General features: G+C 44.3%; 8 protein-coding genes across 8 annotated transcripts; 3 read left to right on the top strand and 5 right to left on the bottom strand.

Moving 5' to 3' along the window:
* Nucleotides 1-304: 304 nt before the first annotated feature.
* CCM_05902 (uncharacterized protein) lies at nucleotides 305-626 on the bottom strand (the record flags this gene model as incomplete). Its single annotated transcript, XM_006671046.1, has 3 exons — nucleotides 305-329; nucleotides 382-509; nucleotides 567-626. 3 exons carry the CDS (start codon nucleotides 624-626, stop codon nucleotides 305-307), a joined length of 213 nt encoding a protein of 70 aa, XP_006671109.1.
* Nucleotides 627-1,434: 808 nt separating this feature from the next.
* Nucleotides 1,435-2,794, bottom strand: CCM_05901 (uncharacterized protein; the record flags this gene model as incomplete). The annotated part of the gene is made up of 3 exons (XM_006671045.1): nucleotides 1,435-1,497; nucleotides 1,984-2,162; nucleotides 2,305-2,794. The coding sequence occupies 3 exons, from the start codon at nucleotides 2,792-2,794 to the stop codon at nucleotides 1,435-1,437; spliced, it is 732 nt and encodes a 243-aa protein (XP_006671108.1).
* An 802-nt stretch (nucleotides 2,795-3,596) lies between these two features.
* Nucleotides 3,597-5,653, top strand: CCM_05900 (C2H2 transcription factor, putative; the record flags this gene model as incomplete). Its single annotated transcript, XM_006671044.1, has 2 exons — nucleotides 3,597-5,121; nucleotides 5,181-5,653. The coding sequence occupies 2 exons, from the start codon at nucleotides 3,597-3,599 to the stop codon at nucleotides 5,651-5,653; spliced, it is 1,998 nt and encodes a 665-aa protein (XP_006671107.1).
* A 936-nt stretch (nucleotides 5,654-6,589) lies between these two features.
* Nucleotides 6,590-7,500, bottom strand: CCM_05899 (60S ribosomal protein L35; the record flags this gene model as incomplete). Its single annotated transcript, XM_006671043.1, has 3 exons — nucleotides 6,590-6,821; nucleotides 6,903-7,042; nucleotides 7,498-7,500. The coding sequence occupies 3 exons, from the start codon at nucleotides 7,498-7,500 to the stop codon at nucleotides 6,590-6,592; spliced, it is 375 nt and encodes a 124-aa protein (XP_006671106.1).
* Nucleotides 7,501-8,020: 520 nt separating this feature from the next.
* On the top strand, nucleotides 8,021-8,828 carry CCM_05898 (vesicle transport v-SNARE protein Gos1, putative; the record flags this gene model as incomplete). Its single annotated transcript, XM_006671042.1, has 3 exons — nucleotides 8,021-8,089; nucleotides 8,152-8,265; nucleotides 8,325-8,828. 3 exons carry the CDS (start codon nucleotides 8,021-8,023, stop codon nucleotides 8,826-8,828), a joined length of 687 nt encoding a protein of 228 aa, XP_006671105.1.
* A 158-nt stretch (nucleotides 8,829-8,986) lies between these two features.
* CCM_05897 (F1F0 ATP synthase assembly protein Atp10, putative) lies at nucleotides 8,987-10,167 on the bottom strand (the record flags this gene model as incomplete). The annotated part of the gene is made up of 2 exons (XM_006671041.1): nucleotides 8,987-9,713; nucleotides 9,776-10,167. The coding sequence occupies 2 exons, from the start codon at nucleotides 10,165-10,167 to the stop codon at nucleotides 8,987-8,989; spliced, it is 1,119 nt and encodes a 372-aa protein (XP_006671104.1).
* A 983-nt stretch (nucleotides 10,168-11,150) lies between these two features.
* CCM_05896 (Lipoamide Acyltransferase) lies at nucleotides 11,151-12,619 on the top strand (the record flags this gene model as incomplete). The annotated part of the gene is made up of 2 exons (XM_006671040.1): nucleotides 11,151-11,247; nucleotides 11,358-12,619. The coding sequence occupies 2 exons, from the start codon at nucleotides 11,151-11,153 to the stop codon at nucleotides 12,617-12,619; spliced, it is 1,359 nt and encodes a 452-aa protein (XP_006671103.1).
* A 1,396-nt stretch (nucleotides 12,620-14,015) lies between these two features.
* On the bottom strand, nucleotides 14,016-15,522 carry CCM_05895 (glucokinase; the record flags this gene model as incomplete). The annotated part of the gene is made up of 3 exons (XM_006671039.1): nucleotides 14,016-14,453; nucleotides 14,508-14,830; nucleotides 15,342-15,522. The coding sequence occupies 3 exons, from the start codon at nucleotides 15,520-15,522 to the stop codon at nucleotides 14,016-14,018; spliced, it is 942 nt and encodes a 313-aa protein (XP_006671102.1).
* Nucleotides 15,523-24,511: the final 8,989 nt, after the last annotated feature.

Raw genomic sequence — 24,511 nt, 5'->3', positions numbered from 1 at the left:
GCAAGGTGTGAGAAGTACAGGAGAGACTGGAACAGGCACGCAGAATGCATCCTCCAAAAAGTCCAAATTATTCCTGGTTGTCTTGGCGTATTAACTCTCGATATGATTGGGGGCACCAACATTTAGACCGGTGGCATTGCACAATTAGACTGAACAGCAAGGAGAGGAGACATTGGCCGGCTGAAGAACTAGTTTGATACAAGAATATGAAGACACTATTGAAACATGGTATAATACAAGGCATTTTTTTGTTGATTCGTTTTTTTTCCGTTTGTCTTGTCTGGTTCCGTGGTCGGGGACGTGATTACTTGGAATTTCTTCCAAAGTTGCTATGCGCATGTTAGGACCCATGATCAGACGAATGATTGGGGCAAGTCTTACTTGTGGAAGAAGCTGCCAAAGATGCCGAGCTTGGCCTGCTGGTCAGACATGCTCTGGCGACGGGCGGCGGCCTGGGCCTCGCTGCGATTGCGGGTGAGGCTCTCGTAGGCGGGCATCCAGCCGGAGCTCTGCATATCCCCGTCAGCGCGATCACTTCAACATGCACATGGCCGCGCGCAACATACTCGGCGGCGAGGCTGCTCAGTAGCGGGAGGAATGTCCTGGGGCTGAGACGGAGAGCTCATGGTGGGCAGTTGGGGTCCGGGCAAGTATCGAGAATAGGTATGCGATGGAGGGCGCAGGGTCAAGATTTGTATTGTTGATGAAGGCGAGATGGTTTGGATGATTTGCATATAGCAAGAGATGATGGAAGAGAGAAGGGGGGGACCTTGTCGATATATATATATACCGTTTGTTGCGGGGGGAAGCAGAAGGGTCTACGGCGTCATGCAGCCGCTAAAATCGGCAGTCGATGCTGGGGGAGGGGGGGGGATTAGAAATAAACAGGCCATCGCGGGGAGACCGTAGGAGAGGGGAGCCCAGCCATCGTTTATACTTTAGCCTCTTTTGTACTGGGAAACTCGATTCCGACTGGACAATGTGCAGCTGGGCGCATCGAGAACGGCTGTGACGGGCCAATGACGCGGGGAACCCCTCCTCCCACAGCCAACGGAAGGGGAGCTGATCGGCGCAGCCAACGGTGCGGGTGGTTTTATTGAAAGATGGAATAGTTGCTGCCAGAGCGAACCTATTCACTCCTTCACTTGCATCCGTGTGAGCTTGACCATTAACTCGGGGTCTTGTTGAGTGAACACTGTGGATCATGAGTTCTACTCCACGATCGAGACGCAGGCAGGCATCCAACTCGGCCGAGTTCCGACGAATTTCCCCATCAGTCGAGTATCCTGCACATCGAGTTCTAGTCTGGTCAGGGGCGGCTTCCTCCTTGTTACATGCCTAGCCTTGCGCACAGCATCAAACAATATGTATACTTGCACTACCAAAATCTAGATCGATGTGCATAAACCCGGTCCTTGTCATCGGGTCTCTCTTTTAGTCTAGTGTCTGGGGGCGGCAAGCGCAGCCGGATGGCACTTCGTTGAGTTGGCCCCGGAACTATCCAGCCATACACGGGTGACAGAAAAGCAAGGCGACAGATAGTCTGCACTTTATAAAAAAGGGTTACTAGTAAAAGGAAGAAGGGAATTAGGAAACAGATTAGAAGGGTAAGCAGAGTAAGAAGAAATTAGAAAATAAACAAAACAGCCAGAATAAGGAAAATAGTATTCCTAACCGGCGGTTTATTTTGTCTCCCGGGTACCAGCTAAGCAATAGCGTGTGGACGGCATGGAGACCCTCACCAATATGGGACAGCTTACATACATCGAGAAATGCTTCTGACGAGGTTATTGGGCATGCATCTTCGCTGCAGCCATCACGGATATAATCTACCTATTAGCAACCCTAGATGATTCGGGATTGGGTAAGCACTATAAGAGCGCCGTTTGATATGGAGTGCGGCTGCAGCCGCGAGTCGGTTGATTCTGACAGAGTATGGTGTCTGAGCGGACGTCTACATGTAGCCTCATCATCTCAGAGTACCTCGTTGGTGAATTGCATTTCGCGATCATTCACTACTGGCCTTTGTACTCCGTTGGGCACCAGAAGAGCCAATAGTGCCGACGGGTGATAACACGGGGATGACTCTCCCGGCTTGGCGAGATAACGGAGGGGGGAATCGATTGACGCATTGACAGTGCGAAACAGAGAAATTGCACAGTCTGTGAAAATAATTAGCGCATGTCGCAGGCCAACAGAAGTTGTGTGATGATGATGTTGTTTCTCGTGTGTTATGTGTGATGATTTGACAGAGGGAGGGAGACTGGGTGTACCCCTGTTTGTGAGCAAGGTACCTGCCGTTACTGTTGGAAGTTGCGGGTATGGCCAAGTATAGCGGCGGGGCAGTGCGTACGAGCGTGTCGGCGCACGAGGTGGTGTCGGCCCCATTGTGGAAGAGGATGCAGGGTCGATGGTGGGAAGGGAATTGTTCAACAAAGAAGCAGGGTGTGGTTGTCGAAAAGGACGAGTGCAAGTGTGTGTTGGGGTTTTTTTTTCGTTGCTTGTACCGATAACGTGACTTTGTCTCGCTTTTCGGTCCGGGGACCGGCGCGGCGAGGAATCCATCGGTGGGAGCAAACGGCCGCGGCCGAGTACGGAACGGACGCGGACGGCGGGAATGGGGGCGGGGAGCGACGGGCGGGCGCGCGGCGGCTGCACCAGCTGCACCAGCTGCACCAGTATGCAGATTGGGAGCAAACGCGGGCTGACCAAGACCACCTAGTTGGACAGACATCAAAGGCAAGCACGCGAAAAGAAGAGCGCAGGACAATCGCAATCGCACGTCACCAGTCATTCTTGAGCCTTGAGCAAAGAAAAGAGGCAGGGCTGCGCACAGCCGGAGCGTTGGTGTAACTACCTCTTTGTAGGCGCTACTGAAAACAAGGTCGTTGACTGCAGTTGGTTCAGTGAGTCAGTGAGCCACTCGTTGCAACTGACTTGATCAGTTGATCATGGTCGTTATTGGTGGCCAGAAGCGACTGGTCGAACGCCGCCCCACTTTCTGCTGCACCTTCCACCTTCCCTCTCTCATACCCTCTTTGTCCTGAAAACATGTCCGCGAGTCCATCCGGGTTCTCACCACCTTCGCGACCTACCACTTTTTGCCCTCGCCTTTTCCAGCGCCCGTCGCCGCCATGCCTGCTCGTCGTCGGCCAGACAGAGCACGTAATTCGCCTGGCTGTGTCTCCAGGCACACACGCTAAACTTGCATGCTCTTTTTTTTTTTCCTTCTCCTGCTCTCGCCAACCTCGTTTCCCTTTCCCTCCCGTTCTCTGTACATCTACATCACACACACCAAACCTCGCCAACACTGACCGTCTCTCACCCAACACTCATCCCCATGAGCAGACCGCCTAACCCTGCGAACTCGCCCTCATTTCAGCTCATAAGCCCTGCGCTTATTCCAGCTTTCTGAACCCCGTTTCGCCTGCTTGCATATCCATCTTTGTTTCCCCCTCCCTTCCTCATCTCGCTCAGCCTCGGCATCCCGTTCCTGGCCGCTGTGCTTGACCCAACAGACCAAGGGCCTCGCTTGCCCCTCTTCTCTCCAGCCTCGTCCTGAAAACCTCCTCCATTGACTTTTCGTCGCGCCCACCATGGACGACGACGCGGCGCACATGGCGTTCAGCGGCCCCCCCTCCAATGACATGGCTGCCATGGCGCTCAATCTCGATAACCTCCTCCCCATGGACATGTCTCTGTCGCACGGCTTGGACTCCTTTACCATGACCTTCCACGACGACTCATGCCTCGACCACAACAGTTTCAACCATTGCAATATCGCCGCAAAGAGCCAGACATCTAACCACAAGGCCCTCGCCATGGGCCAGCGTAGCCTCTCGCAGACACACTCTCGCCAACGACACAGCATCTCCAACCCGATACCTGTTCACAATGCTTCCTTGGCCGAGCAGAACCAGCAGCAAACTTTTCCATCGCCGTGGGATGCCATCTTCACCCACACCCTGCTCCAGAACAACGTGCCTTGCCCCGGCTTCGATGTCTGCCACGACAACGACTGCGAAGCCTCCTGCAACTCGGACTGCGAAGGCAGCTGTCCTAGCCAGTGCGACAGCAAAGAACACGGCGTCTGCTGCGAAGACGATGCTTGTGTTCCTCCTGATCTTTGTGTTGACGAGGACTGCAAAGCTCCGTCAGTGCCCTGCTCCCAATCGGCTTGTCCCATCTCCGACACTGAAGCCGCCGCCGCTGCCGCCCTCACTTCATTCGGAGACAAGGGCGGTACTGTCACCACGCCTCTCACTACATCGCACACTGTCCCTCCAACCCCCAGCATGGCTGATGCCGGCTATCTAGACCTACCTACTGTTCCCTGCTCGTCTCTGTCCCTGGACAACTCCTTCGGCAACATGCCCGCCTTTTCTGGTCAAATGTGGGATATTGCCCCCGAGTTTATTCTCGCCAACCACATTATGCAGTACCATGACCCGACACATCAAGACAATCACATGCACTCGTGTATAGCCGACAAGCCCAGCTCCCTCATGCAAATGTGCTCTTTGCCAAAGCATACCTCAACTCCCGACGGTATCAGCCCACACGGTGTCGATGCCATTTGCGGTTTCCAGATCCAAGACCCCTATGACTTTGCGCAGCACATCTTCCAGCAGCATCGTCCTGCCCTCATGGCCAATGGAAACAGCTTCCACAAGACGCTGCAGAATGCGACCTCACACCACATGCTTGACGATCACCATCACCATCACAACCACTTCTCTTCCACCACCTCTCCCTCTACAAACCTCTCCCTCGCCACCTCTCTCTCCCCTACGCCCGCCTCTCTACCCACCCCTTCCACCATTGAAGGCACAAACTACTTTGCCGACGTGACGAGCGCTGTCGCTGAAGGCACTCCCTCGGTCTCGCCAGAAGACCAAAATATTTGCCGTTGGCTAATGTCCGACGGCATGGGTGGTCAAAAAATCTGCGGCCAGAGGTGCAGCAACCACAAGTCGCTGCAAGACCACTGCAAGTCCGACCACCTGAAGCAGATCAAAAAGGATCATGCCGGCTTCTACTGCCAATGGCAAGGCTGCACAAGACACACCACATTTAGTCAACGCAGTAAGCTGGAGCGCCACATGCAAGTCCACACTGGATGTAAGTCAACCCCACCCGCACTCATGCACTCGTCCTGCAGGGACTGACTTTTTATAAAGACAAACCTGTTCAATGCCATATTTGCGGTGCATCGCTGTCTGCCAAGCAGTCTCTCGAGCAGCACATGCGCACACACACTGGCGAGAAGCCTTGGATTTGCTCCTTTGATGGCTGTAACCAGTCCTTCAAGCAACAGAGTGCGTTGACAATGCACGAGCGTACGCACACTGGCGCGAAGCCTTTGCAATGTGACATTTGCGGCAAAAAGTTTGGTGAATCCTCCAATCTTTCCAAGCATCGTCGCATCCACAACATTCGCGGCTCCCACGTCTGCGAAATCTGCGGCAAGGACTTTCACAGACTTGACCAGCTTCGCCGACACATGGGCACCAACCACAAGGACAAGCCGGAAGAGGTCAGCAAGATTCTCAGTCGCGTCAAGACTGGTAGGATATCCAAGCCCATCGCCTCGGTCATGTCCAGCGACGGCCTTGGTGACTTTGAGCACCCTGACATGATGCAGGCCGTCTAAAGTGGCGTCGAGCTGTGCAGTTTTATGTTTGATCAAAACGTACATGGATACATATGAAGTTGTTATTTCTTCTTGGTCTTGTTTTGCTATTTCTGTGGGTGGCGTTGATTGGGGAACTGGGTGGTTGCTGGCGCACGGTTTTTTGCATGAACAATCTCTGAGGCATCGTATCATTATAGTCAGACAGCATTGGGCCTCGCGAGGCATACGAAACTCATGATAGACGAAGGAACAGTGACAAACGAGCAAGATCTCGAGACTGGTTATTCACAAACCCTCTTCAGCTGCACGTGAATCATATGAGTGTAAAATTGGCCTAGACTGGCCAAAGTCAAGTACCACTGTCTAGGAAAATACGAGAGTAGACGACGTCCCCGCGATGCCTTCTGTGGGGTGGTTTCGACTACGTTGGTATCATGAATGGTAGGTTCCATTAGAGCATTCATACATCACGCAGATAAACAGGGACACTAGTTTGGTTGGATCATGACCTCATTTTTTTTCCTTTTATTTTGTACTTGCAGACTTGTCTTGTTATGCCTAGCAAGCCCAAGGGCCCGACAGAAACATGATGTCCCAATTGCTGCAGGCCCCAGTTTGTCTTTCCCGTCCGCCTTCCAAGATACAAAGGAGACTGCTCAAGGTTCCTGTTAAAGACCCCAAGAAGCCATGCGATGCTCAAGTTTCGATGTGTCTCTTTTCCCCGTATCCTTCTTGCGTGGAAAAGGACAAGATCAAAAGGATACGCCACGCCGTGTCCCCGTTCTCGAATATAACAAAAGATGATCTTCGCCGAAAAGGAAAAAAATTCGTTTCCCTAAACACATCAACATCCATTATGCTGTGTTGCCCTTTTTTTTTTGCTTCCATCCTCGCTTCATGGGTACCCCGTTAAAAGAAATTTTTGTTTGTATTTCAACATGACGCTAAAAAGTTCTAAGCCTTGATGGCGAACTTGCGCTGGGGGAAGTGAGTCTCGCGCTTGGAGGCCTTTTGCAGCACGCGGGCCTTGTCCTCGGGCGATAGTCGGCGACGGATGGCGCGGGTCTGCTTGGGACGGAGGTCGAGGGGCGCGTACTTCTTGTTCTTGTAGAAGAGGCGGAGCTGGCTGCGTTGCTTGGCGTTGATGACGGTGAGGACGCGGGCAATGGACTTGCGGAGGTCGTGGCTAAGGACGAACGTGTTAGTGCCCAGGCGATTCTAAGAATGATGGTGTCGAGCGGGAGCGAGGAAACAAAAAGAAACGTACATCTTGTTGAGCTTGGAGCCGGCGGAGACGACCTTTTGGATGCGGAGCTGACCGAGGTCGGTCTTGAGCTCTCCGAGCTGCTTCATGAGGTCATCCTTGCTCTTGTCCCAGAGCTGGACGGTCTTAACCTTGGCGGACGACTAGAGAGAAATATTTGGTCAGCACTTGTGACGACGAAAGATGTTCGATTGATGCGGCGTCGAGGGGTTCGGCAGGTCTGCAGGACGGAGGAACAGAGGTTTTCCATGCGGGTTTATCAAAGCTGGCTGTGGTGGCTGTCGATGTCGTATTTCAATCCTTCGAATCCAACGTTGATCTCGGTCGCATCAATGTCGTCCAACATCATCTGTCCGTCCACATTTTGCTTTGGAAAACCTCGTCCGTCACATCCTGGCAGGCTTTTTGTCGTAATTGTGCTTGTTTTGATAGTCGTGGCCCTGTTTCCCCTCCGTCGTGGTCCTGCTGCCCGCCGTGCACGGGGTTTCTGTTTTCCCCCTCAAGGACTGGCTGCCAGGCGCCCACACGAACAAGAGTTCCGCTCGATTGTCGAAATGATGGATGACGAAATTCGCAAAGGGACGCAGTTGCTACTCACCATCTTGGATATAGGCTTCGATGGGGGTGTGCGAAGTAGTGTCGACTGAAAGTGCAGAGAGAGAGAGAGGAATACTAGGCTCGCTCGCGATGGGGATCGTATGGCGCAGGGCAGTCTACCACAAACTCTGAGAATTTTTGCCGAGAAAAAAAGTTGCCCTAGGGTTTTGCCTGTTTAGGCTGTGCCTCTTGTGGTGGACTGGGCGGCGGTGCGGGGCTTGTGGCTAATTTCTATTGGACCCGGCGGACTGTGTGCTGGACATCACGTGAGCTCCGAGGTCCAAAGCGGTCGGAAGAAGTTCTGCCGGTCCGCAACCGTAAAGAGCTTAGCGTAGCTCTGAAAGCCGGCTAGGCTGGTTACGGGTTGAACTGCTGGTCAACCGGCTCAGGGAGTGCGGACCCAGTTTCATCATCGTCATTCCTGCTTTGCTCGTCTTGCCAAATCCTAGGCCGTCCTTTCTACTTTGATTTTCCCGGCTCCCAAAAGGCACACGCGACGCGCTACAGATCTCGAACCGGTTGTCATGGCCGCACCATCAGGAAACGCTGGCTGGGCCCAGCTCCGTCAACAGGCCCGAACACTAGAGACGCAGGTGAGGATGGATCTCCCGAGAGCCCGTTGCGATCAGAGGAAACCTAACGATTGCATATTCAGACCGAGAGCTTATTCCACACGTATTCGCAATTCTCAGCAGCCACATCGATCCCCCCCAAACCGACACAAGAGGAGCGCACCGCAGAGACCAAGATTGAGGAGCTGCTAGAAAAGGTACGGCCGTAACTCGTCCCATCCGCCACTCAAGCACGACCAAGACTGACCACGGACAGCGCGAATCCACCATCAGCCAGCTCGCCCGCCTGCTCGACTCGGAAGCGGCGCTCACGTCGTCGGCGCTCAAGCAAAACAACCTCGCGCTGCTGCGGGAGAAGCTGTCGGCGCACAAAAAGGACCTCGGGCGGCTGCGCGCCAACCTGCAGCACGCGCGCGACCGCGCCAACCTCCTCACCAACGTGCGCTCCGACATTGACGAGTACCGCGCCAACAACCCGGCCGCCGCCGAGGCCGAGTACATGCTCGACGAGCGCCGCCGCATCGACAACAGCCACGGCATGGCCGACAGCGTGCTCAGCCAGGCGTACGCCGTCAACGACAGCTTCTTGGTGCAGCGCGATACGCTCGCCAGCATCCAGCGCCGCATCACGGGCGCCGCGAGCCAGGTGCCCGGCATCAACACGCTGATTGGCCGGATATCGGCCAAGAAGCGGCGGGACGGCATCATCATGGGCAGCTTCATTGCCTTTTGCTTTGTGTTTTTCTGGTTCTTCTTGTAAAAGGGGGCAGAATGGCGGGAACTTGTTATACAAATTGCACTGGACGGCGTTATTGGAATAGTGTTTTCAAGGGGTATCAGCGTATTGTTTTACATCTATATGCTATTTGGGGGTTTGATTGTCTAATATAATGTACAATGACGTTTAAACGTGCTCCGTCATGTCGATGCTTCAGCCTTGTCGGCAGCCCGCTTCTCTACAAGATCTTTGATGGCCTTTCTTCCCAGCACCGGCTCGCGGGCCGTCGAGGGCAGCAGAGCCTCGGCCTTGATGCCCTCGACCAGCCGAACCAGGCCACGGTTCAGACCCTCCATCTCCTCTGGGCTGCTATTCCCGCTCGCCGCCCAGCGGACGCGGCAGTGCTGGTCCACGAGGTACGTGTAGCCGACCTTTGTGTTGAGCAGGCCGATGCACTCGCGGATATGGTCGGTGATGCCGCGGCGCACGAGCAGGTACTTGCCCCACTCGTGCTCCGGGAAGCGCTTGCGCAGCGAGCCCATGAAGAGCTTGATGAGCCAGGCCTTGCCCGCATTGTCCTCGTAGTTGACGCGCACCACCTGCGCCAGGCCGTCGCGGCCGCCGTGCTGCTTCAGAATGTTCTGCAGTTCCGGGTTGGCCTTGGCCGTGGTGAAGCTGTCGGTCTGCGCCTCGGCCCACTGGCTGCTGAAGATGGACACGACGGTCGCCTTGCCGGTCAGAAGCGGCGTGGTGTCGCGGGGCTCCTTGTCGGTCTTGAGGATCGTCTGGCCGTAGAGATTGGGGAAGAAGAGGGAGAACTCGGCCTTGAAGAGCCGGGGCGGGGCGATGAAGGATTTGCCGTCGTGGTACTTGAGGTTATTCCAGTCGCGAAAGTATGGTCGTGACAGTTGGGCGGTGCTGATTTTCCTGTTAGCCTTGCGCCAATCCCACCCGTGCGTGGTCTTCGGAGTCGAGGTGTCACGACGTACAGCTCTCTTCGCCGCGCCAGATGCTTGTCCCAGTTGGAAAAGTCCTTTTTGCGCTGCTCGCGCGTGCGGTCGTCGATGCCCGTGTTCTCGCCGGGCCGCGGCGGCAGCGGCATGCCAATCGGGCGCGGCAGCGGCTTGGGCGTGAAGACGCCCTCGTAGCGCTTGCCGTAGCTGCGGGGCGCCTCGATGGCCGGGCCGGTGAGGTCGCTCTGGGGGTCCATGGACGCGCCCGCGGCCGGCTTCTCGGTGCGCGGTCCCAGAGGCGCGCCCGTGGCCGTGAAACCGCGGTGCCCCCGGCAGCGGGCGCATATCGGGGGGATTGAGTCGAATCGCGGTGGGAGGCGTCTCGTGATGCCGCGGGCGGCGGTCAGGCCTATACGTCGTGATGACATGGCTTAGGGGGTGTGGTGGCGCTGCTCATTGAAAGTTGGAAGATGGCCAAAACGGCTCGTCGAGGAGTTGACGTTTTTTTTCTGGGTACCTGGGTACCTGACCGGAAAGCGGGCCGGCTGGCGGCATACAGAGAGGTTCGGTGGTGATTCAAAAATGACATATTCTTAGCTTCTTCTTTTATTGTTATTATCTTCTATTTCTTATTTTCTTTATGATTTTTTTTGTCTTGTTTTCGTTATTCCTTTCTCCCCCTCAGAAATCATGTTCTATAACCGGCCGGACTTGCTTGTTGGCCATTTCGTTCTCCCTTGTATGGCTCCCATGATATTCAATCAGGTCATAACCAATGCTCAGCTACTGTGACTTGTCCTTTTAAACGGTGATATTACCTAGATAACTTTTCTTCCTTTTGTCTCCTAGTAAACTTGCAAACTAAAATCCACCTAGAGTCCTGTTGGTTCGAAGGATTTGGTACCAACAGTGGGCCAGGGCACGTTGTCCGGCTCGCCGCCAGTTCTGCCATAGCTTCTTTCTATATTGCCACGTTTTCGTGTTTTCATAGTCAGAAAGTTTGTGTTCCTCGATTAATGATTGAAATAGAAAATTACCTAAGCACTTCTCTCCGGTACTCAACCCATCTGCCCTCCAGCGGGCTTCGGCGGGCACTCTCGCTGCCGCCGCGGCTTAAGCCAGCTGTAGCGTGGCGTCGGTGCCCCAGACTCGGCTATCCGCGGGACCCTCTTCCCCATCACCAACAATGCCGACTGAATGCGTCCTTGTCTTGAGCCGCGCAACAACTTATTCATCTGCCCGCAATTGGTCGCTTTCTCTCTTTCCTCTGCTTCCAATATCCGGGTTCCTCACATTGTTTCCTTTTTTTCCCCAACCATCCCACCGCAGAAGAAGCATCATGTTCCTACAGCGTGGATCGAGAGCGCTCCGCTCGCAATGGGGAACCTCCAAGGCCGTCAGCCGCGTCGCAATGGGCAAATCACCACAATCCGGGGTCCCCAGATGGTTTTCCGAGTCCAGACGCCTATATGTGGTCAAGCCAGTGCTACTAGCAGATATCGGTGAAGGTATGGACATGTCATTTTTCAATCGATCTAGCTATTATCTTTTTCTCTTGGCCCAATCCTTGGTCGTATTTTTTTGTTGACATCTGCTAACCACCCCGCCCTTCAAACAGGCATTGTCGAATGCGAGGTCATCCAGTGGTTCGTCGAGCCCGGCGCCCGCGTCGAGGAGTTTTCCCCGCTCTGTGAGGTCCAGAGCGACAAGGCCTCGGTCGAAATCACCTCGCGCTTCACCGGCACCGTCAAGAAGCTCTACTACGAGGCCGGCGAGATGGCCAAGGTCGGCAAGCCCTTTGTGGACATTGACATCCAAGGCAGCGCCGCGGAGGAGGAGGCACCCCCGGCCGGAGAGGAAGCGCCGGTCATCTCAGCGCCGACCGAAGCACAAGCCCCGGCCCCTACGCCCGTCTCTGCACCTGCTGAATCGCCGGCCGTGCCCAAGCAAAAGGGCAAGAGCGCCTCCATCTCCACGCCCGCCGTCCGCCACCTCTCCAAGGAGCTCGGCGTAGATATCAGCGACATTTACGGCACCGGTCGGGATGGTCGCGTCACCAAGGAGGACATACTCAAGTTTGTTCAGGGCAAGGACGCCGCGGCTGGCAGCCCGGCCCCGACCGCGGCCCCGACCAACCCGTCCGTACAGATGGAGACGCGACAGCCGCTCACGCCGACACAGCAGATGATGTTCAAGACCATGTCGCGGTCCCTGACCATTCCGCACTTTCTCTACGCCGACGAGGTCGACTTTTCCGACCTCGTCCGTCTGCGCGGCCGCCTCAACAAGGTGCTCGCCAAGGCGCCACACGACGGGCAGCTCGCCAAGCTGTCGTACCTGCCCTTTATCATCAAGGCCGTGTCGCTGGCGCTGTACCAGTTCCCGATCCTCAACGCGCGCGTCGAGCTCGACGCCGCGGCCGCCAACAAGCCTACCCTCGTCATGCGCGCCCAGCACAACATTGGCGTCGCCATGGACGCCCCGCAGGGCCTCGTCGTGCCCGTCATCAAAGACGTGGGCGCGCTCAACATTGTCGCCATCGCGGCCGAGCTCCACCGCCTGCAGGCGCTGGCGCAGCAGGGCAAGCTCGCGCCGGCGGACATGGCCGGCGGCACCATCACCGTCTCCAACATTGGCAACATTGGCGGCACCTACCTGAGCCCCGTCATTGTCGAGCGCGAGGTCGCCATCCTCGGCATCGGCCGCATGCGCACCGTCCCCGCCTTTGACGAGCACGATAACATTGTCAAGAAGCAGATTTGCAACTTTAGTTGGAGTGCCGATCACCGCGTCGTCGATGGCGCCACCATGGCCCGCGCCGCCGACGTAGTCCGCAGCGTGGTGGAGGAGCCGGACGTCATGGTCATGCACCTCCGGTAAAGGCGAAAATGAAGAAGAAAAACGGAAAAAAAGTATACTGCATACGGAGTTACATCTAGCGAGTCTTTTTTCGATTTAATGACTGGTTGAGTTTTGGTTCTCTCTTCATTCGATTACACATTCAGTTACCTATACAGGGCTTGCCAGGAGATGCAAGCCAACGACACCACCTGAGAAAGAGGGAGCAGCCCACGCTATTTACCATGCCAGTGGTCTAGACGAGGACGAACGCCCACCTACTCCGCGAGGAGAAAGAGGAAGAGAGTAGTCATGTACTGGTAACACAATCCAGAGCGAGGTGTGAATTTTGGTTTTTCTTTTTCTCATGTTAGACGAGGCTACCGCCGTTTTGGATACATGAGGGACCGGAGCCCAAACAACCTGGCCCAGCCGCTCACGCCACCCGTGTGCCCAGCCGCCATGCATGCAAGCTGTCGGTGCAAGGGTGCGAAGCTGGGGCTGGGAAGAAGCGGTGCAGGAAGAAGCGGTGCAGGAAGGTCCGGAAAGTCTCCGGTTGGGACGACGAGAGATTGTTCCGCGGGGGGTTGCCCGCGTCCCACGTATGACCTATAGAATAGTTGCAAATGATGTACAAATTTATACGGATACGCGTCAGGGTCTTCATGACTCGGCCGGGCTCCCATGCACCATTCGGCAAGTGTTCTAGTCGTATGCTTTGACCACGTTGGCAGGGGCGATGGACAATCACACTGCATTCCCGCCCTGTGATGAGATAATGCACATGCGCATCAAGCGGGTACCCCAAAACACATGGCCACCTTTGGAGGCATGTCCCATCTGCAATCTGCATAGTACAACTGATAGAGGGGTACTCTGTATTTGCCCCCAGCATCGACAGAAGTGAGGCGGATTAGACATGTCCATTTCTAGACAAAAGGCGAGAAAGGAGAAAGTCTCTAGTCCGTGGTCGCCCACGTCTTGTCTATTCATTGTCTAGCGTCCGTCTACTAATCAACAAGGACAAGGAAAAAGTAAACATGAAAGAAAGAACAGAGATACAAGGCTGCCAAGACAATAATAATAATAAAAGTGCATTGTCAAACTGCTGTCCTGCTGCCAAGCCCAGTCCTGCTTTCTGTAGGATGCGAAAGAAAGGGAAAAAAATGTACGAATATGTCCAGGCGCAGCCTAGACATATTAATGTGAGACATGGTGACGGCAGAAGCGTGCCATCCGCTGCACCTCACCCGCCCCCTGTCTCCCTGTCTTTCTACCTTATCAGTAATGCAAGCTCGATAATCGCGCAGGGTTGATTTCAAAAGATGAATCACTTGGACGAGAAAAAGGAAGAAAAAAAAGAGTAAATAGGGACATGCGCTGTGTACATCCAGTACCGACCTGCCGCTAGCACGGGGGGTAGCATGTTGTTGGCTCGTCAGGCGCTCTCTGCGTCCATCACCTCATGAACTTGAGCCAGCGCATCTTGCTTGACTTCCTCAATCGATCGGCTGACATCAATGCTGAAGACATCCTTCTCGTCCTCGGCCGGCCGCTCCAAGATGTCAAACTGGCTTTGGACCATGCTAGCCCCCATGTAGTGGCCCTGGCGCGCAGAGACTCGTTGCAGAAGCACTTGCTCCGGTGCATCCAGATATATGAAGTGAATCAAAATGTTGCTGTTATAGTACGCCGCGACGCGGATCACGTCTCTGTACTTGCGCTTCAGTGCGGAGCATGTCACAACGACGCCGCGCGCTCCGTCGGCGAGCCGGCGCATCGACTCATCGCGCAGCTGCGTGAGCCAGTCCCATCTGTCTGCGTCCGTCAACGGTACGCCTGTTCTCATCTTTTCCACATTGGCCGCCGTATGGTACTGTTTAGGTCGGTTAGCCACCTCTCAACAAAACGACGGGGCAGTCTGACTTACGGAATCGCCTTCAATGTAGGGCAACCCGTTGGCATCCGCAATGTGTTCCGCAATGGTAGTCTTGCCACATCCAGCGGGACCTGTGACAAGCCAAATATGATTATGTTGGGCTGGCTGGCCCTGGCCCGCGGCAGAAGCGACGGAGCCCATATGAGAGGCGCTTGATTGAGTAGCGGAACCGGTGATGCTCGGTGGTAATGAAGTCGTCAGTGGCGCAGGCGAGGTAGTGTCTTGCCCTTTGGCGGCAATTGTAATTGCGGCGTCGTAGGATAGCATTTTCAGCAAGAAGGAGCGACGCTTGGGTAGCGGGAGAGCAATGGTAACTATATAGGTACCTAGGTAGCAGCCGGCAAGTACTATGCGACGAGAACGTTGAAAGCGGCAGTCGGTGGTAAGCTACACAAGAGTATCGTCAGGCTGAGGCTTCCTAGTCGTGTATGTATATGTATGATCGACGCTAGAACTAATGCGTGCGTTCGGTCGTCCGGGGCGAAGTTTGGCAAAAGGTGTTGAGAAAGAGTTGACAGGGTAAAAAATTGCCGAGCTGCGTTTTGTAAGGGACGGAACGGCGCTAGAACTCGCGACCGTTGGCTCCCTTTTGATCTTTCTTCGTCCACCCAACCCAGTCCGCCAAGGGGGTGAGGGAAAACCTTGCACCTTGGTCACTTGTTACCAAAGCTGGGGATCCCCCTCCTGCTGGTTGGGCAATCTGGGTCTTGTCACTGTGGCGGGTCTCATGGTGTGCCTAACAACTCCGTGTGAGTGGGCTTTCCGGTTAACTAATTGAGACGAGCGAGATGGGCCATGCCAATGTCAATCTGCTCTGTTCTTTACCCTCTGATTCGCTCTCGGGGAACAACCTTCCATGCTCAACCGGCTCCCCGGGACGTGCGTCCGGCAGTTTTAGTGTCGAGTGCTTCGTCTGCTTCATCTGGCAGTGTACGGCGAAAGCTGCCTCTTTGGGCGCGGAAGAGGGCCGGGGCTTCCTGGAATTAGCTTCGTCCAGGAAATTCATGGTTCCACAGGCATATTACACGCCGAGCGATACCGGAGTTTCTAGAACAGCAACGAGCCGGTCGCAGGACTTGCCAGTCTTTATCCATATCAGACGGTCAGTCCCGGCTCGGGCCGATGGGATGGGATCTCTCCTTTCATCGCGATAGGATGTGCCCCAAACAGTCAAAGGTCAAGACCTGGCCGGGTCATGGCACATAGAGTGAGGCAGGCAGGGGTAGTGATGATTGTGTCATTCTGCGCCCAACGACCACGGGACAGGGGTGAAGCGGCCGGGGTCCGTAACCTGACCCAGAAATTAACTATTCGTTGCACATATTTTGGGCATGTGCCGAGACGCGGTCTGTTCCACGAACAACATTCGAGGTGTAGTCGTTCGAGCAGACGCACACAAGCCGCCAATCTTGTGAAATGCCGACAACGTTGTCACTATGTTTCGTCCGCAGCCAAGCAACTGCAACCAGCCGATCGCTACAGGTGCAATAACTCGTATCCTCGTTGGGCAAGTCACTTGCGTGGGGGCGTCAGTGGCTATGTGGTCTAGCAATCGGTCTGTCAGGGGCCTTCAAAGGCCAGCTAACCCGCGCGCTAAAGCGGCTATGGATGATTGACCATGCATATTTCGATCGGATATATGCACGAGATGGCGCTATTGTTTGAGTTCCGGGCTTAGGCATGTTGCGGGGACTGCGTGTGCCGTCGGCGACCCTGTCAATCAAGTCAGAGCCGCATAGCTACCTAGGTAGGTATTGGAAGTATCAGCCACGTACCATCAAGAGCTGCGTTCGAAGCGGCGAATTGGGCTAAGCCTTGGTGGTTGATCCACGGGTTCTATTTGTATTTGTCTGTTGTTGAGGTCGTCAAGTTGTGTTTGCCAGCGTGTGCTACAAATCAGCGAAGTAAGCTGGGCGCAACCTGCCTACCCTGTATTAAAGTATGGATTTCAACATGTTACCACACGTGTCCCCAAAGACGTAGTTACTATTTCTTTCTGCAAGGCTCGAGTGGGGCATTGAAGACCTTGGAGCCGACTTCTTAGCTTTCTTAGCTTACTTATTCCGAGCATTGATTTGCCCAAGCTGCAAGACATCACTGATGAATGGTGAGTAGGTAACTATGAACTGATGTGTCATTGAATTTTGGAGACGATGTGCTAGTCGTATCTACCCAGCTTTGGGTAGCTAGGTGCCAAATTACAGATTATGACAGTGAGAACCAATGGAATGCATACTGTCGATACTCCATCCGATATAGTTGTTCTACCACTAATTCTGGTCGGTCCATACCTACGCGAGTGGGGGGTGTTTTCTAATATAGGTTAGTCCACATATTAAAAAGGAAATTATGCTATATAGGCTAGGGCATTATAATATAGGTAAATTTTATATTAAAAAAAAAATATTATAAAATATAGAAAAGATACTTCTTTTTTTTAAAGTATTTTATAAAATTATAAAGTATAGTAAAATAGAAATAGTAGAATAATAAAGTATATTATAAATTAAGCTATATTAAGATTTAGTTATATTAAAAATAGAGTATATTAGTTCTAAAGTACTTAGACTTTTAACCTTACTAATATAGAAGGTATATCTAAATTATAGCTATATTAGAACCTAGTATATTAAGATATAGGCATTTCTTTTAGTATATATATATAATATAGAGTATATATTATTTTAAGTATACTATATAAGCTAAGATCTATATTCTTTATATTAGGTATTATAGAAGAAAGCTATTATAGATTTATAAGACTAGCTTTTATTAAAAATATTAAATTACTATATACTACTCTATTTAATATAATATATATATTTCTACTCCTATCCTTCTATATAGCTATTTTTATAATATAATCTACCTATTAACCTATTTTATTATTACTTTATTAGCTTTACTTATTATATCCTAACTAGAGAGGTTAGAAAGATAGTAAAGAGCTTAGTTTTAGTAGTAGCTATTAGTATTATTAAGCTTTAGGTATCTTTTATTATAAAACCTATATATAGATTATATATATATATAGATAGTAAGGGATAGTAAAAACTCTATTTATTATAAGACCTATTAAAATATTAGTAGCTTAGAAGGTATAAGGAGAAAGAAAGGTAGTACTTATAGTAAAGGTAGACTTCTTACTAATATAAGGTAGTTTTATCTATCTTATAATTAGTTTTTTAGTATTTAAAATATTTAATATCTATATCTTATTAAAGTAGTATAAAAATATAATAAGTAAACTAAGGTAAGCCTAATAAATAATACTAATTAGTTTATTTCTCTATTTAATTTAAAGGACTTTATAATAAGAGAAGAAAGTAAATATAAACCTAGTAATAAGCTAAAAAAAGTTAGGGGGATAAGAGTAATAAAGTAGAAGTATAGGAAGGTAAGTAAGAGACTTAAAGGGATAGGGATAGATAAGGATAGGGATAAGAGTAAGTAGTATAGGATAAGTAGTAATAAAGGGAGTAATAAACCTAGGAAGAGATTAGTAAGTAGTAAAAGTATAAAGAGTATATAGTAAGCACTTAGTCTAGGTCTAGTAGCTCTTCTTTAATATTAAATACTACTATATATTCTTAGATATTAAGGTCTAACTACTTAAAAATACCTAGTAAGATAATACTTTACTATATATATTCTATATTAAGAGCTAGTTTAAGACTATATATTATAAAGGTAAGTAAGATTAAAAAGCCTTAAATATATTAAACCTAGATAACTATAAATTAATATTATAAAGGGAAAGTAAACTTTAACTTACTAAATAGCTATAATTAATAATAAATATTAGGCTTAGTATATTTAATTTAATAGGTACCTAAATACCTTAGTTAATTTATATATTTTTATACTTTTTATCCTTATTATTATAATAGTTAAAGCTAATTTTATTCTTATTAATAGGATTATCTAACTTACCTCTTTATATTACCTACTTATTAATATAAGTAGAGGTTTACTAACTATATTAAATATATATTTATTAATATAGTAGTATTTAGCTAAGTAGCTTTAAGTTATCTATAGAAAATCTATAGTAAATATTAAATAAGATATATCTTATATTTAGATCCCTTCTCTTAGTCTTTAGATGTATTTTTAAGGTAAGGATAATAATATAGGATAAATATAGAATATTTAACTAACCTAGTTATACCTAGTAAGAGGTAGTAGTTTTATCTTACTATATATTAAAGAATATATAGTATAGTACTAATATAGGTACCTTAGATAGGTTTTAGTAGGATATAATCCTTAATAATATTACTTTATAGGTACTAAATACTTCTATTATCTTACTACTTAATTTAATAGTTTATAATTATTAGCTATCTAACCTAAGCTATAGTAAGTAATAATAGGATAATAATTAGTACCTAGATTCTATATTAATAACTAGAATTATACTTAATATATATATTACTACTTCTCTAAATAGTATATTTATATAGTTAGCCTAACTTAACTAGGCCTTTAATACTAACATGATATTAAAGTATTAGTATATATAAACCTAGTATTACTTATAGAGAGATAAATAGTTTTATATAATATATTTAAGGGGGTACTATATATCTATATTACTAATCTTAATATAATAAAGAAAAGTAGAGGATAATAAGCTAGGTAGATAAATATACTAATTTAAGGGATATATAGGTATTTACTATTCTAAGATAAATAGATAATACTACTACCTACTTTAATATTTATAGCTATTAAATATAATAGTAAATACCTAGGTAGGGTTAAAGTAGTTTAGATCTACCTTTTAGCTCTTCTTTAATAGTAATAAATAGATAATAACTACTTCTATTTTATATTAGTAATACTAATAAGGGTAGATAATAAGATAGCTTAGGAGGATTAGTATTTTATAGATAGAAAATTTATAGGGGCCTAAGTATAATAAGTAGGAGAATCTTATAGCTACTATACTAGCTATTTACTATATTTACTATAGAGTTAGTAAGTAATTATAAGGTAGGACCTACTTACCTAATATAAATTACCTATACTATATACTTCTAATATATACTACCTTTAAATACCCTAAAGGTCTTATTTTATCTATATTTCTTTATTTCTAACTTATTAAATAAATACTAAGGAAGTAAGAATAAAGAATATAGTATAGAAATAATTACCTATACTTCTTACTTTATATATTTTTACTTTCCCTATATATAAACTTTAAATCTATATTATAAGTTATTACTTATACTAACTTATCTAGATCTATATATATATTTAGTACTAATATATAGCTTTTTATTAAAGTAATTATTTTTTATAGTATTACTAACCTTTAAGGTAAAATATAATAAATATCCCTTCTAGGTAAGCTTCTATCTAATAATCTTAACTAAAGTATATATTATTTAGGATATAGATAAACCTCTTATCTACCTATAGTACTATCTATACCTTCTATAGTAAGACCTCTAGAAGCCTAATAATTTTCTACTAGTTCTCCTTCTTATAAATTAGGACCTTTAAAATAAATTCCTTTTTACTATATAGATTATAGTAAATTAAATTAAGATAGAGGAAGATATACTTAGTAACTAACTAACTATAAATAAGTATTCTAAGGATATAAGTAAATTAAGAGTTAATAGTAATAAAATTACTAATAGAAAGTATTATTTAAACTCTATCCCTATATAAGAAAAGAAAAAAGGTTAATACTAAGTATATACTAGAAAAGAAAAGGTAAGGCGCCTTAAGGTATATATAATAATATAAAAAAGACCTTATTATACTATTAAATAGTATAACTACCTAAATTACTAATATAGCTTATATTATATATTTACTAGTATACCTATAGGAGCTATTATTTAGTAAGGTAGCTACTAATAAGAAGTCTAGGACTATATAAACTAAGAAAATTTTCCTTATTACTATAGTATAGAGTATGCTTTATAGAATATATAACTACTATATTATATATCTTTTCACTACCTACTATTATCTCCTTTCTTAATATCTCTTTATTATTAAGAATCTTATAAAGGTATAGGTTAAGTACCTTTATTAACTTTAAATAGCGCTTTTAAATATTATTAAAGATCTCTTATATCTCTAGGTACTATATTATAAAGTAGCTATTAAATAGTAATAAAATAATAATATTTATATTCTTATAATAGATTAGTATTATAACTATATTCTAAAAGTTTATATAGAGAATATTAGACTTAAATTATCTATATTATAAGTTAGAAATAAATCTTAGTAAATATACTAAATAGAGAAAATACTTATACTTATCTTCTTTAAAAAGTATAAAGACTTTATTATACCCCCCTTATTATATTACTACTTTATATAAGTAAAGCCCTCTATAAATATTTAGTAATCTTATTTTCCTTTAAAGTTTTATTAGCTACTTACTCTTTAAAATGTTTTATAATTAATTAGTATTTAAAGAAAGGGTAAGGCTTACTTAGGTTATAGAAAATCTACTTAGAATAGAAGTAGCTAATAGTACTTACTAGATAGCTAGTTATCTTCTAAGCTAATTTAAAGTTATTTATACTAAAAATAAGTAGGTTAAAGATATAGACTATAAGCTAGTTATTAGATTTTAAATACTAGTATAACTTACTATTCTTATTCTACTCTATATTAGTAGTAGTTTAAAATAATAGCTAGAGAGCTTACCTCCTAGTAATAATATTATCTTAAAAGGTCTTTATCCTAGTATATAAAAAGGGACTATAGGTTATAATTATAGATTTTATAATAAGGCTATATACTATAGTAAGAATCTAGGATATAGAAAATATTAAAAGGCTATTATAAAAGTATTTCTATAGAAGAGTATCCTTACTAAGTTAAAGAAGAGTAGCTTAAAAGTTAGACTTAATATACTTATCTTTTAGCTATATATAGAATAATACTAGTAGGATAATAATTCCCCTAGTAAACTCTTATATTCTTTAAAAGTTAAGATATCTACTTAGAGACTATAGCTACTTCTAACCTAGTAGGAAAGAAAAGGATTAGAATACTTATATTACTCCTATATAAGCTGCTTATATTAGTATCTTAGGCTCTTTAAATAGTAAGAGAAAAAGTTATTTAGAAATTCCTTAGTACTCTAAATAAGTAGTATTAATTAGATAGCCTTTAATTTTATCTATATATAGTATAAATATATCTTAAAGATATAAAATTAGTAAAGTAGTAGTAAACTTATTTAGGGCTTACTAAGCTTACTAAATACCTTTATAAATTAGAAGTCCTTACTTTACCCTAAATTCTTAAGAAAATTCTTTATTTATATCTTAGTTAGTAATTCCTTAATAATAGTAATATTATTCTTTAATTATATACTATAGTAACTATATTTAATAGTATTATAGCTAAGATCCTTTTACTTACTAATTAAGATTATATAGAAATAATAAGGTAAGTTTACTATTAGTCCTAGATAGCTTATAAGATTTTACTAGGATAGTATATTACTTAAAATTATAGAGATAAAACTATAAATAAAAATAGGTTTACTATTTATATTTATTACTATTCTATAGTTAAGCTCTTATAAAAAAGAGAAGTACTTAATAGTGTTAGTAAGGGAGGTACTAAAAGGACTAAGTATAAGAGTATAGAGGCTCTTCCTTCTATTATATAAATATTTCTTAAGAAATTATAGAATAAAATAGAAGCCTATTAGTAATTAATATATATTTTAGAAAAGACTAAATATATTAATAAAAAGGTAGAAGGATAGTAATACTATTTTAAAAGTAAAGTTTTTCTATAAGTACTTATAACTATATATAAAGATTTTAGCTTTAGCCTAAAAAGGTATATTTAAAATAAGTAGTTAGAATTTCTATATTTTACTATTAAAAATATATTATATAAAGTTCTCTTATTATAGTAAAGGTAAGAGATTATTATTCTTAGGCTTAAAGTTATAGTCTATAAAAATATTAAGGTACTAGTAAATACTAATAGGCTTAATAGTATACTATAAGTCTAGAAATAGTATAAACTCTTATTACCCTTCTTAGATAATTAAAAATTATAAAGGCCCCTTTTTTTCTTTTATAATATCTAGTAAATAAGATACTAGGTAAACTTCTTATATTTATAGTATTAGTTAGCTAGCTTAGTTATGCTATCTTATCTTATAGTAATTATTAAGTCTATACTAGATAACTCTCCCTAAATAATACTAGCTATTATATCTTATCTAGTATATAAAATCTAATAGCTATATTAATAGCCTATCTATATATATAATATACTACCTTAATATTATATATATACTCTCTCCCTAGGCATTAGCCTTTTATAGCTTATTTATATTATTATCTATCTAGATTACTATACTATAATAAATAAGTTACTAATTTATTAGTAAAGATAGGAAACTTTTAATTAGAGAGTATAGGTTAAATATAAGTATATCCTCTTTAAGAATAGAATAAGTTAGTAGTATTTCTATATTTAAGTTAACTATATAGTATTATAATAGTATTAAAGGTAGGCTCTTTTTAAAATAATACTTTAATATATCTTTATAGTAAGGGATCTTCTTAACCTCTTTTAAGCTATTTATTATTACTAGGACCTTATAAAGTTTACTATATATAGTATAAGATAGTCCCTATTTCTACTCCTATAGGAATAAGCTTATCTAGAAAATAGTTAGGCTAGGCAGTTTAACCTAATTTAAGACTAGTAATATAGAGTCTTAAGAGTTAGAAGGTATATCTATATCTATATAATTAGATTTTAAACTTATCTTAATACTTTTATCTAATAAAGAAGGCTTATATAATTCCTTAAAAATAGAATTAGTCTCCTTATTAATAATAATAGTTTCTACTACCTCCTTCTCCTAAAAAGTCTATTCTAGTTAAGGTAGAATATTTAAGGTATAAATTATATTCTTTAGAATTTACTAAATAATTCTAAAAGTATTAATAACTACTAGCTAGTCTTTATAATAGTTATTTATATTAAAGTTACTAAGAGTATTAAAGAAATACTTAATCTTATTAAGCTATAAGTTAACTAGGAATTTAATCTAATCTTTATAATAAGGCTTATTTTAAATATTATCTAAGTTACTTATATTAAGGTATATACTCTCTTTTCTAGTCTTTAATATAAGTAGTTTAGGTATACCTATTTACTAGTACTTAATATTACTAGTATCTAGGAAAAGGTTTATACTTTCTCTTTATAATTAAATAGTATTTTAGAATTCTCTAGTCCTTTAAGATTTAGCTTTTATATATAATTATATTACTAGGATTATATTTCTTTTTTTTAACTAGCTTTAAGGTATTAGCCTTACTTACCTATCTAAGGAGTTATTACTAACTATAGTAAACCTAATTAGGTTAAATAAGTCTCTTAGATTCTATTATATTATACTATCTCCCTATATTTACTTTATAATTTAAAGGTAGAGGAAAGAAGGCTAAATTTATAGGTAAATAGTAAAGCCTAGTAGATTCTTATTAGAGAATAAGGTAAGTAATATATAGAAAATCTAGAGGTAGTATAGTAGTAATATCTATTTATATTAGTATAGCTTATAGTATTTAGAAGTTTACTAGCCCTACCCCTAGGATAAAAAATCTCTCTTCTATATTCTCTACCCCTATATACTTTATAGTTACTTAAAACCTACTAAGAAGCTTTAATATAAAAATAGAAAGCTTTATTATATTCTTTTTAAAATACTAACTACTATCCTAATAATACTAAGTTTAACTAGCTATAGAAGCTAAAAGAAATATACTAGTAAGAAGTAAAAAGAGCTATAATAGAAAAAGAATTATTATAATATAGAGAAGAGTAGCTAAAGTAGTAGTAAAGTAGGCTTATAGGGTAGGAAGAGCCTACCTAATAGATATATTAGGTCTTAAAGTAGAATTTATAAGAGGGTAGATAGTATAAGCATAACTATAAGCTTTAGGAGAGAGTTATAGCTAGATATTATTCTA

This window comes from Cordyceps militaris (genome assembly GCF_000225605.1).
Source record: "Cordyceps militaris CM01 unplaced genomic scaffold CCM_S00004, whole genome shotgun sequence".
Lineage (NCBI taxonomy): Eukaryota > Fungi > Ascomycota > Sordariomycetes > Hypocreales > Cordycipitaceae > Cordyceps > Cordyceps militaris.
Note: the sequence above shows the minus strand (reverse complement) of the source record. Positions and strands in the feature narration are given on the sequence as shown.